Source organism: Saccopteryx bilineata, chromosome 6 (assembly GCF_036850765.1).
Source record: "Saccopteryx bilineata isolate mSacBil1 chromosome 6, mSacBil1_pri_phased_curated, whole genome shotgun sequence".
NCBI lineage: Eukaryota > Metazoa > Chordata > Mammalia > Chiroptera > Emballonuridae > Saccopteryx > Saccopteryx bilineata.
This window is the reverse complement of record NC_089495.1, coordinates 37,243,113-37,255,155: the sequence shown is the minus strand read 5'-3', so window position 1 is coordinate 37,255,155 and position 12,043 is coordinate 37,243,113. Positions and strand designations below refer to the sequence as shown.

Below are 12,043 nucleotides of genomic sequence, written 5' to 3'. Positions count from 1 at the left end.
ATACATTGGTGGAACATAAAAACGAGACTAAGAGACATGGACAAGAGTGTGGTGGTTACTAGGGGTGGGGGGAGGGAGGACGCAGGAAGGACGGAGGGAGAGAGTTAGGGGGAGGGGGAGGGGCACAGAGAAAACTAGATAGAGGGTGACGAGGACAATCTGACTCTAGGCGAGGGGTATGCAACATAATTTAATGACAAGATAACCTAGACATGTTTTCTTTGAATATATGTACCCCTAATTATTAATGTCATCCCATTAATATTAATAAAAATTTATTAAAAAAAAAAGTGACTTCATCTAATTACCCATCTGATTTATTTCTCAAGGCTATGGACTCAAATGACATTGGTAAGAACCATCTCCTGAAACAGCTCCTGGGTTCAGTATCTCTAATCACGGTTCAGGTCCTCTGCAGACAGATGGTGTCTGTCCACTATATCACCAGGCAACCACTTCCGACTGTACATACGGTGCTCTCCTGACGCAGTGATCATCTAAGTACTTTACATAGATTTGATCCTGATAACCAAAGGAGGTGAGTGCTATCATCATCCCCATTCCAGATGTGATGAAAGTGAGGCAGAAGATTTGAAAATCAGCTGGAGGTCACTGGCCTGATGCTGATGGAACGGGACTAACCTGGACAGCAGCCTGGAGTCAGTGCTGACAAACTAGCCACTCAACTTAAAAGTCCAGCAGAGAGAACTTCTCATAACTATATCATTATTCAGAACTACTTACTCAGCCATAGATACAAAAATGAGAGGCAGAAAGAAACTTTTAAAGGGAAAAATGTTGCCTGACCAGGCGGTGGTGCAATGGATAGAGCACTGGATTGGGACGCGGAGGACCCAGGTTCAAAGCCCCGAGGTCGCTGGCTTGAGCATGGGCTCACCGGCTTGAGCACGAGCTCACCAGCTTGAGTGCGTGGTTGCTGGCTTAAGCATGGGATCCTAGACGTGACCCCATGGTTGCTAGCTTGAGCCCAAAGTTCGCTAGCTTGAAGCCAAAGGTCACAGGCTTGAGGAAGGGGTCACTCGCTCTGCTATAACCTCCCAGTCAAGGCACATATGAGAAAGCAATCATTGAACAACTAAGGTGCCACAACAAAGAATTGATGATTCTCATCTCTCTCCCTTCCTGTCTGTCTGTCCCTATCTGTCCCTCTCTCTGACTCTCTCTCTGTCAAAGAATAAATAATAGAAAAATGTTTGCTTCTCTTTAAGTTACTTCACTCAGTCTAGAACATAGTCAATAAGATGCATCACTTAACCAACGAGAAAGAAAAATCGCTGTCAATTAAATTAGCAAAATACCATAATAGTAACATGGCAACATGTCATGGGACAAAAAAAAAAAGATTATTTTAATACTGCTCTTTTGAGAAGGGGTCCTCTATTCACTCTCCTTTCCCCCAATATACAAAGGTTGAGAAAGAATACAAACTCACTTATCTACAGTTGTCTACATTATTTTGTTAAATGTTATTTGAAATAACAAGTTTAGTTGCCATAATAGAGATACCTTTTAGATTAACTGAATCTAACAACAACAACAACAAAATCCATACCACTGGAAAAAAATTTTTAAATCATTTTAGTACCAACAATTGTTGTTTGTCCAGTTAAATGTCAAATATATAAAAATGGGTATAAATGTCTTGGGAGATCATTATCAAAACTCTTGTCCTAAGTTACTCTTGTCCATTTTCAAGGGTAACTATATATTTATTCCAACCCACTTATTTTGATGAATATATTAAAATGATTGCTGGGGTGATAATTACTATACTGTACATACGACCGAACAACCTGTACACACGGTGTATATGTATGGAACTCCAAGGGCTGTTTACAGAAGCACTTTTTAAAAATTTTTAATATTTTTGCCTCAGATATATGGTAGGTGAAACATTTCTAAATTTGCTGTATTAACAAAACTAACTACCTGGTTGATTTCTGTGCATTAACTTGCCTGGCCACTAATAATTTTAAAACACTTCCTTATAAACTAAAGGTAAGAACATTACACCCTAACAGAAACAATGGCAAGCCACCATTTTCCTAAAGAAAGAAACACAAATGGTGAGAGAGAAATAGAAAGAAAGAAAAGGAGGAGGAGGGAAGAGGGAAAAAAAAGAGGAGGAAGAAGTATTTAAATGAAATAATAATTTTAAAAGCATTTAACCTATCAAACTGACAATTTGTTTGAATGTAATATCCAATGTTAGCCAAAGAAAAAGAGCAATGCAAACAACTTTCAGGCAGTGAGAACTGTGCTTATAGGGATAAAAATTTAAGTGGTATAGCTTTCCTGAAAAGTAAAGAGATGATATGTAACAACAGAGTTAAACTATAAACACTAAGTATTAGCAAATATAAACTAAAATTCATACCTGTTAACCCAGCAATTCCACTTCTAATTTATATATTGTAAAGAAATATTCACACTTACAAAACGCTTATGGCATTATTTATATTAGTGGGAAAAGAAGTGGGGAAAGGGCTATGTGTTCAACCAAAAAGAAAAAATATGTACACATGAGAAAATATTATACTATTTAAAAATATTTAAAAGTTTTTTTGACAAGTAACAGAGATTAGTGAAAGAAGTTGAAACTAAACTACACTTGATCTTAGCCAAAAAGCTGAGAAGCGATGAAACTAAACTCTATAAAACAGGACCAAGTAAAATTAAAGTTATTAATTTTATAAAAGATAAAATACATTTTTCCCATACACAGAAAATTGATCAAATAAATGTTTGTTATCTTCAGGTAGAAAACAAACACCATTGCTGGTTATTCAATACAAGAGAAAAGCAAATTCACACAGACATTGCTAAACTGATATTCAAATCAGGAAAATGTATCACAACCAGCAAATATTTAAAATTGTTACAGAGCACAGATTTCCCAGGGCTAAACATAATACTGATGCTTATTTTGAAAAGAGAAGAGTGATACAATGACAAACTATTTGCATCACACTGAATTGATCTAAATCAGACAATAAGAAAGATGCTGGCAAAGAGAAGTGACAGCTAAGAATCACTTTACTCAACAATATTAAAAAGAATGCAGAGAAGGAGCATTGCAGACAAACCGAATTAACTTGCCAACGCACACTCAGTAAAATTAGTGAGTGATCCTGTGATATACCGAGAGAGGCTCATGAGATAATGGCCAAGAGTTAACAGAGGCAGAGCCTGGAGACAGTGCGAGGTTCTCTCCATGTCTGATTCCTCCTCCTGCTTCCTTTAAGAGGCACCCACATGCTAGTCAACCCACAATAAACAGAAAGATGTTGAAGGTAGTATTTATTGTTCATAACCATGACAGTATTTAAAGAAAATGTCCCTCTCACTTTCTTTTCAGCTATTTCAGAAGATCCCTACAATTTTCTATAAAATGAGTCCAGAGGAAGGTTGGCCAAGAGCATGAGAATCATGCTGCATTGGAAAAGACCTGCTGGGAACAGAGAAACCATGGACACGCAGTTAAAACTGCTGATCCCATATGTCAACACAAGGACAGGCTAGACCCCAGCCTTCTGGGGTGCCATTATTCTGGAACTTTGGGAGCTGTTCAAGGACCAGCCTTGACCTAAGAAGCAAACAGAAATCACACACATCTTTCTTCAAACAACTGTTCCTTTTTAAATAATTAGTTTCATCAATTAAATGATTAAGCATATAATATATAGCTTAGTTCTTCTTTACAGACATACTTGTTGAAATATTTTCTCACCTAACCTGTGGTGCCACAGTAGATAAAGTGTTGACCTGGAAAGCTGAGGTCATCGGTTCAAAACCCTGGGCTTGCCTGATCAAGGCAGATACAAGAGTTGATGCTTCCTGCTCCTCCCCTCCATTCTCTCTTTCACTCTCTTTCTCTGTCTCTCCTCTCTAAAATGAATAAATAAGATCTAAAGAATTTTAAAATATATATATATTTTCTCAAAAGTTTTTACCAAATTCCAATTCAATATAAAGATTTCAAAATTATTCATAGTTGAAATCACTTAACATTTATAACATTAAAATAAATTTGACTACCTGACATGAGAATGTTTACTATAGCTTTTAAAATATTTCCATCTCCTGGTTTATGAACCAAAACAAAACATTAAAGCAATCCACAAACATACTTTAATTAAAATACTAAGTGAATGTTAAATGAGCCAGTGATTTATTACATGGCTTTCTTTCCTTAAAAGTAATTTTAAGAAAAAATTAAAGTATACATGAACACTAAAGTGAAAAACAAATGTGATTCTAAAATAAATTTCATGGTTCAAATAAATCTAACTTGACTCATTTTTTTCTGATTTGCACTGAAGTCAAGATAAGCAATATTACAAATGAACTTTATCACAAAAGCCCAATCCAAAAGTGCAATAATGAATCACTTTTCAGTTCATTATTTTTAATTGATTTTGAGAGAAAGAAGAAGGGCGAGCTAGAGAGATGGAAACATCAATTTGTTGTCCCACTCATCCGTGCTGTCATTGGTTGATGCTTGTCCGTCCTCTGACCAGGAATCAAACTCGCGCCTTGGCATATTGGGACTGTGCCCTAACCAACTGACCTAGCCGCCAGGGCCGTCAGTACAAATACTTGTAAGTAGACTTTCATTTTGGCTAGGCTGCTGGACACCACACAGAACATGAAGCTGCTGGCAAGCACACACCAGGCTGGGACGCGCAGTTCACCCTGCCTTCTCATGGGGTTTACCTGGCATATTTCTCAAGAGCTTCGCATTGCACATATGTCCCTTTCGTATGTCAGTGAGGATATATTCCATCCGCTTAGCCCGCCAAAGGAAGTTAAATACTCTCAGGTAGTGGCTCATACATTCTCGAGTAAACACCTAAAAAGAACAGCAGAAGACAGAAGACAGGTTAATAGTATTCTGTGACATAAGGATTCTCCCAGTATAGGTCTCAATATTTTTTTTCTTTTTTAACAAAAATAAGCCAGGGAACACACAATCAATTCTAATAGATTCTAATAGTATATAAGCAACTAATATAGTTCATTTTAGAATAGCATCATTATATATCAATTAAATTGATTATTTATGTGCTAAGCAGCATGCTAAGTAAAACACAATAATAAAAAGTAGATATTTTTATGCCAGTTTTACAGATGGGGAAACAGAGGTTGCAATAAGCGCCCATAGATAGTGAAGGTTGTACCGAGATTTTTAAACCTAGCCTAATCCTAGACTAAACTGTGGACTCTTCACAAATCCAAAGGTATAGTAGTGTTTTCTACCCCAATCCACCTGAAGGGTACGTGAGGTTGGTGAATCTCATGGAAGGAGGGCCTAGAAGAATCTCTAGTCTGAAAAGAGACCTGCAGGTTACTTTAACACATGTACATACTGCTTTTGAAGACCATTTCACTGCAAATAGACAACAGTTTCACAACCAGAGAGAATGAGCCAGGGACTGGGCAAGGCCTACTCTCTATGCCCACCTCCCCACAATGGTGGCCAGATTTAGCAATAAAAAAGGAGGACAACCAGCTAAATTTGAGTGTCAGATAAATCACTAAGTAATTTTCTAGTTTAAGTATGTCGCATGCATAAAGGTAACACAGTAACAGAGATTTCAGCCAAATACTTTTCTGACACAAATATGTGTGCAGACATCCCTTTCTAATGCCTCCAGCCCATTTAACATGACCTGATTTATAGAGAACCTTTTAAAACGCGTTACTGAAAGTAACTGGTCAAAGCAGGACCTGTGCACACGGAAGCAGGTCAAGGCTGGACATCCAGAGCGCACGCTGTTCTGCAGAGTTTGCGTCTCACTCGCAAGCACAGCCGTGTTTGTTCATGCCTTTAGGCGTTGTTTCACATTACGGCCCTATACTCTAGTCCATCCCTCTCTTCTGCCCGAATCCCACCTGACCCTCAGGGACAAAAGCCACATCTTTCCCTAGTTTTACCAACTTCCCTCCTCAGACGCTTTGCACAATCATAGAATGTTCTACCTTGTCTTACTTCATATATTCTTGGCACTATCTGTTCATTCTTCTGTATACCTTTTTGTGATAGAATTTGGTAGGTGCTCACTGCTGATGATTACATGTCTAAATAGGAGCAATTAGGAGCTGCTTTGACACTAACTACGAATGTTTTGGAGATTATCCATTTTGCTGTGCTGCTTACCCTGTTAACATTCTTACAAATTATTTAAATGAAGGGTGACCAAATTAAGTAATTTTACAAATAAATTAAAAGATTCTTTGCTAGGCTGACCTATGGTGGCGCAATGGATAAAGCGTCGACCTGGAAACACTGAGGTCGCCAGTTCGAAACCCTAGGCCTGCCTGGTCAAGGCACATATGGGAGTTGATGCTTCCAGCTCCTCCCTACCTTCTCTCTCTGTCTCTCTCTCCCTCTCTGTCTCTGTCTCTCCCTTTCTCTCTCCTTTCTAAAATGAATAAAAAAAAAAAAAAAAAAAGATTCTTTGCTATACAAATGGTATCTTACAGGGCTCCTTTAAGTACCAAGGTCCCAGAGCACAGAGCACATTTAATGTGACCTGATTTACAGAAATTCAGTTTAATAACAATTATCTAAAAATATTGTTTAAGAGGAAGACACTCATGTTCCACTGCATTTGTACCAGGGAAAACATTCTCCACATTTTACTTTTGTTGTACATATTTTTTTTCAGCTTATTGCCCACTACAGAATAAAATTCAGAAAAATTAAAATAAGCTCTGACACTTCATCTAATACCCTGGAGATCATTGACAGAAATAAATGGATTTTATCCTGCCCATTGTCAAAAAGAAAAGATTAAGGATAATCTTTCCACATCCTTCTTCAGAGTTAAAAAGAAGCTAAAATTATGTTATATAAGATGTATCTACTATAACTGAACCTGTACAAAATGACAATCTCAATTAATAAGAATAGAAAGGAAATAGATAATACAGTAAATTAAATTTAACAGGGGAAAAAGCAGAAAATCCATTCCGCCTTGGGAAATTCTCCCCAAATTTAACTCTAAAAGTATACTCTCAAATGCAATAGTCTACTTTTTATCTTTCCTGTAACTTCTATATACAAGTGCATAAAAATTAATCTGATAGTTAAAAATTATTTCAATTTCTAATATTAGTTTGAACACCAGCAGTTGTGCAATATAGCTATCGTTAAAGCCATTTAGCTAAAAATATACCCACCCAGGACATTAACAAACCCTAAGACTAGAATGGCAAAGAACAGATGTGCAAAAACTCCTCCCCATATGATGTCCCTGACAGATCTTGCTGATCAACTATGAGACCCTTTTCCCCTTCCCAGTTCAGCCCCTAGTTTGTACCTTCAGCCCAGTGTAGTTGGCACCTATTGGCCATAGACAGAAATGTATCCCAAATTGTTTTTTTTTAATAAATGTATAATATAAACTTCCTTTAATTTTTTCTCCTAGAGCTTTCAAAAATCTAAAATTTTAAAATATTGCACAATCATTTATACACTAGATATACAATGCATTAACTGATACTCCCTAGTAAGAGCAGCAATATTATGAAATATCATATATACAGACCATTTTCAGTTTATCACTCACAGCACTTACATTTTGTGAAGTAGTCAGTGCAACTGCTTTTACTATGATATCTTCTGCACTATGACAAAATATGTAATGCATATAATACTAACAAATTAAGTAATATAAAAAATTTATAATTTAAATAATTTGTTAAACTATCCTGTTTGTACATGTAAATTATTTAAAACTCTTTAGGATATAAGCCAAAGGTGAAAACACCAACACTGTACTCCTGACCTTGGCCCACCCCATCCTTAGCTGTCTCTCTAAAAAAAACTGTGTTTAAAATATGAAGTTTGAGATTTATGATCAGTTGCAGAAACCGAACTACTGATTTATAGTTTTGGCCAAGGTATTCTTGTCTTTTAAATATCTTAATAACTTAGCTTATTCTTTACTCTGATAAATTTGAATTCTTAAATTATGAAGATCAGTTTGTAAAATGTCCAAATTTGCATCTGCTAGGTCAAGGTATCAATTTTTAAGAAAAGTAAAAAAAAAAAGGGTGAAAAATAAATTTGAAGATGACCAAAAATTAAATTTGAGAGCAGTCATGCATGTAAAATACGGCAGATTTGGTCTGGGAAAGCTCAAACGGTGGAAACCGATCTGTGAAAAGAGCTGCACCAGCAGACACCACTTCACAGCAGACACAGGGCCGTCTCTCAATGGCATATCTGTCGCCTTGATGGTGAAGAGGGAGGCACAGCTTGGATGGCAGTGTCCCAGCGGCATATGGAACTAACACCCCGAGAGACAGAAGAGCCATGGAGTCACAGCTCTGCAAGAACCGCGAAGGAGAAATTTTAGACCCAAATTATATTACTTCTTAATATTTTCCCCAATCATTAAGAGTGAATGTCCTTTCTCAATATCTCAGGTATAAAAATGACTGAAATAAGTTCATAGAGGTATCTTGGTCAAGGAGAATTATGCAAGTCGAAATATATAAAAAATAAGCACTTATGGGGCACTTTAATTGCAGGCACAAAAACAGACAACTCTGCTTGGTCAATCTTTTACGATCTGGTTAACTATTCAAAGAAATAGTACTTTCTTTTAAGAATGGTAAAAGCACTACGAACAATAGTACAGCTATTTTCTCATCTAGTTGAAATGAATACTAAATATCAAATTTTATCTAAGTAGTAAAAATACGACTCCCCTAAAATACACTTTATATAGTTTCTTTCAAATTATCCTAAATTAGCTGCTGCAGTCTAAGAATAATGGAACAAAGTGAATAATCCATTTATTAAATACTTGCTGAAACTTGGGAGAGAACAAATAATATTTTAAAGAATTCTTAAAATAATACAGCATTTCAGCACTCATTAATGATTATTTAAAATCACAAACACAATTTTGGCTCAAGTATTCATTCACATGGATGTATCATAGATGTCAAGTGATGACTTTAATTAGAAGTTCTTATAGCAGAAAGCCAATTCTAAAACAACAAAATGTTTTGCAATCTAAATAGCTGTGACTATTATAAAGAGACCCAGAATGATCTTACAGTTGCAATCGGTCCATCGACATGGTAATCCAGGCTGAAGACATCCCACCCAGTGTCACCTGGAGACACCTAAGAGCAAAAATAAACAACTGTAGGATTTTCCACAATGTGCTATGCTTAATGCCAAAGAACCTACCAAATCTTCAAATAAAAGGCAATAAAATAAAGCCCAATTTTTAAAAGTTGCTTTATAGTTCTGAGTGTTAGCTACATGCAAGCAGCAAACTGCCTCCTGTCATCACCCCATAATCCTCAGCATTTAGACATGACAGGTACACAGTAGGAACTTTACAAATATTTTGGAATAAATGGAATATTTTTAAATGAATATTGTAAAATGTATTTAAAATTCATCATCATTTCTTTATGACAAAAACCCACTGCTTCATATGTTCCAAATCCTTAAAAGTCAGTATTTTTTTAAAAAATCAACAAGTGCTAATGGTCCTTCATCATGGCTAAGCAAACAGTGTCTGATGTTTATGAAATTCATTCCCTTAACTGTCATTTTATTATTATTATTATTAATCATCTCTGTGCCTCCCATCAACATTACCATTAGCAGGACCTACAATATACTAGGCATCCATGATGTGCCACCAAACACTGTGTTAACTGTGGCGTGTTCTCTACCCAACAGCCCTGTGAGGGGCCCACTGTGTAAGGTGAGAACTGAGCCCTGTGAGGGGCCCACTGTGTAAGGTGAGTAACTTGTCTAAGATGATGCCATAACAGGTGACAGAGTGAGGATTCAAACTCAGGCTGTCCAGTATTTCAGTAATGGCTCTTGGCACCGGAATAAAAGTGCCTTAAACAGCCTAGAAAACATTAGCGGGAGTGGGCCGGTCTCGGTGAGAGCTCACTGCTTTGTGTAGCTTGCACAGAACCCAGAGTTGCTGTACCTCCAGCAGCCTCACATCCAGTCTTTTGAGGATCTCAGGACTGTCAAACTGGGCGTTGGTGGCTCTGACAGCAGTTTCAAGAATTCCAGTCAAATTGTGTTGATACAAAGTCGTAGCTGGACGGACAAGTTCTGGTCTTAACAGATTTTTTTAAATTAAAAAGGAAATGTTACTTGAATTCTTAATAAGCTGTGTAGAAACTTAAAATTATAAAGAGTTCAAATTATAAAAACTAAAGACAAGTCGAACCAATACAACATGGTAACAAAACTTTCAGAATGAAATCCTAACTGTAAATAGGATTTCACCAAGTATTTGGGGAAGCAAAGCATTTCCTTAAAATCTCCAAAAAAATTAATTTGATTCAGCTTAAATTAAAAATACTTAAATGTGCCATACATGTTAACAAATAAAGTTTTCCAACTTATGACTGGCCTAAAGTAGCATGAACGACTGTAATTCCCTACATAGATCCAATGGGAAGAGAGAACTTCATTAAATCAAAATAATCTGCTAGGTCAGGTGTCGGGAACCTTTTTGGCTGAGAGAGCCATGAATGCCACATATTTTAAAATGTAATTCCGTGAGAGCCATACAACGACCCATGTACGTTACGCATTATCCGATAAAAATTTGTTGTTGTCCCAGAGGACAGCTGTGATTGGCTCCAGCCACCCGCAACCATGAACATGAGTGGTAGGAAATGAATGGATTGTAATACATGAGAACGTTATATATTTTGTTTTTTTGTGTTTTTTACAGAGACAGAGAGAGAGTCAGAGAGAGGGATAAATAGGGACAGACAGATGAGAACAGAGAGAGTTGAGAAGCATCAATCATCAGTTTTTCATTGTGGCACCTTAGTTGTTCATTGATTGCTTTCTCCTATGTGCCTTGACCATGGGCCTTCAGCAGACTAAGTAACCCCTTGCTCGAGCCAGTGACCTTAGGTCCAAGCTGGTGAGCTTCTGCTCAAACCAGATGAGCCAGCGCTCAAGCTAGCGACCTTGGGGTCTCGAACCTGGGTCTTCCGCATCCCAGTCCAACGCTCTATCCACTGTGCCACCGCCTGGTCAGGCTGAGAATGTTTTATATTTTTAACATTATATTTTTTATTAAAGATTTGTCTGTGAGCCAGATGCAGCCATCAAAAGAGCCACATCTGGCTCACGAGCCATAGGTTCCCAACCCCTGTGCTAGGTGGATGTAGTGATTCTAATGGCAAAAAACTACTGCATTGTCAGTAAACATTCCTGAAGAGATAGTAATAGCTGGTCCCTAAATCTGAAGCTGACTGAGTTAAGAGCACAGCCAATGATCCCCAGGTGTTCACTTAGACTCCATCAACTGCAGGCCTTCATGGCAGTAAAACATTGGGCAGAGACAGTGAAAAGGGGCGTTAGCTTCACTCGTATAAATCTGAGGCAAGCGAGACACTGATGGCATTTCTTTTAAAACTATAGAGACTTAAAGTATGCCCTTGAGAGGAAATAAATTTTCATTTAATACCAAAAATGGGATGCTCTAAATATTAACACCTACTAGAAGGTTTTAATATGTTGTTAGCTTAATGATCTGATCTGTAATGTTGCTATGGACCTCTAAATTCTGCTTTAACTTGAAACTATGAAACGTCTTGCTAATCTCTATCTGCATCAGCCTGCACATCTACACCTATGGGTAAGCTCATCCTACATCCTCCCAGGTACTCCCATTTTAGCCCTCTGCCATTTAAAAAACATTTCCCCTTTAAAAACTCATCACCATTCACACTTTCGATAGGCACTGACCTCAGGACCAGTGTTTAACAAACCCCTTCTTACTTATGGAGTGCAGACATGCTATTTGAGTAAGTATAACTACAAAGTATTTGTGTTTAGCAGATAATCAACTCTTTCATGAGCTAATTAATCAAACAGCATTACCCATGAACATGTAGAAGGTCAGTTATTGTTATACATGCCCTCAAAACCTAGATTACTTTTCATATTGAAGACTGATTTCTAATTAGAGGTGGGACTACAGGAGCTCATGTGACATTAAAT

General features: G+C 37.2%; 1 protein-coding gene across 1 annotated transcript in view; it reads right to left on the bottom strand.

Moving 5' to 3' along the window:
- TUBGCP3 (tubulin gamma complex component 3) overlaps nucleotides 1-12,043 on the bottom strand; it is a 98,730-nt gene that overhangs the window by 25,844 nt on the left and 60,843 nt on the right. The window contains exons 15-17 of the mRNA XM_066235351.1: nucleotides 9,999-10,134; nucleotides 9,097-9,165; nucleotides 4,738-4,873 (exon numbers count right to left, since the gene is read on the bottom strand). Of these exons, the coding sequence (XP_066091448.1) occupies nucleotides 4,738-4,873; nucleotides 9,097-9,165; nucleotides 9,999-10,134 (341 nt within the window). The remainder of the gene's footprint in view (nucleotides 1-4,737; nucleotides 4,874-9,096; nucleotides 9,166-9,998; nucleotides 10,135-12,043) is intronic.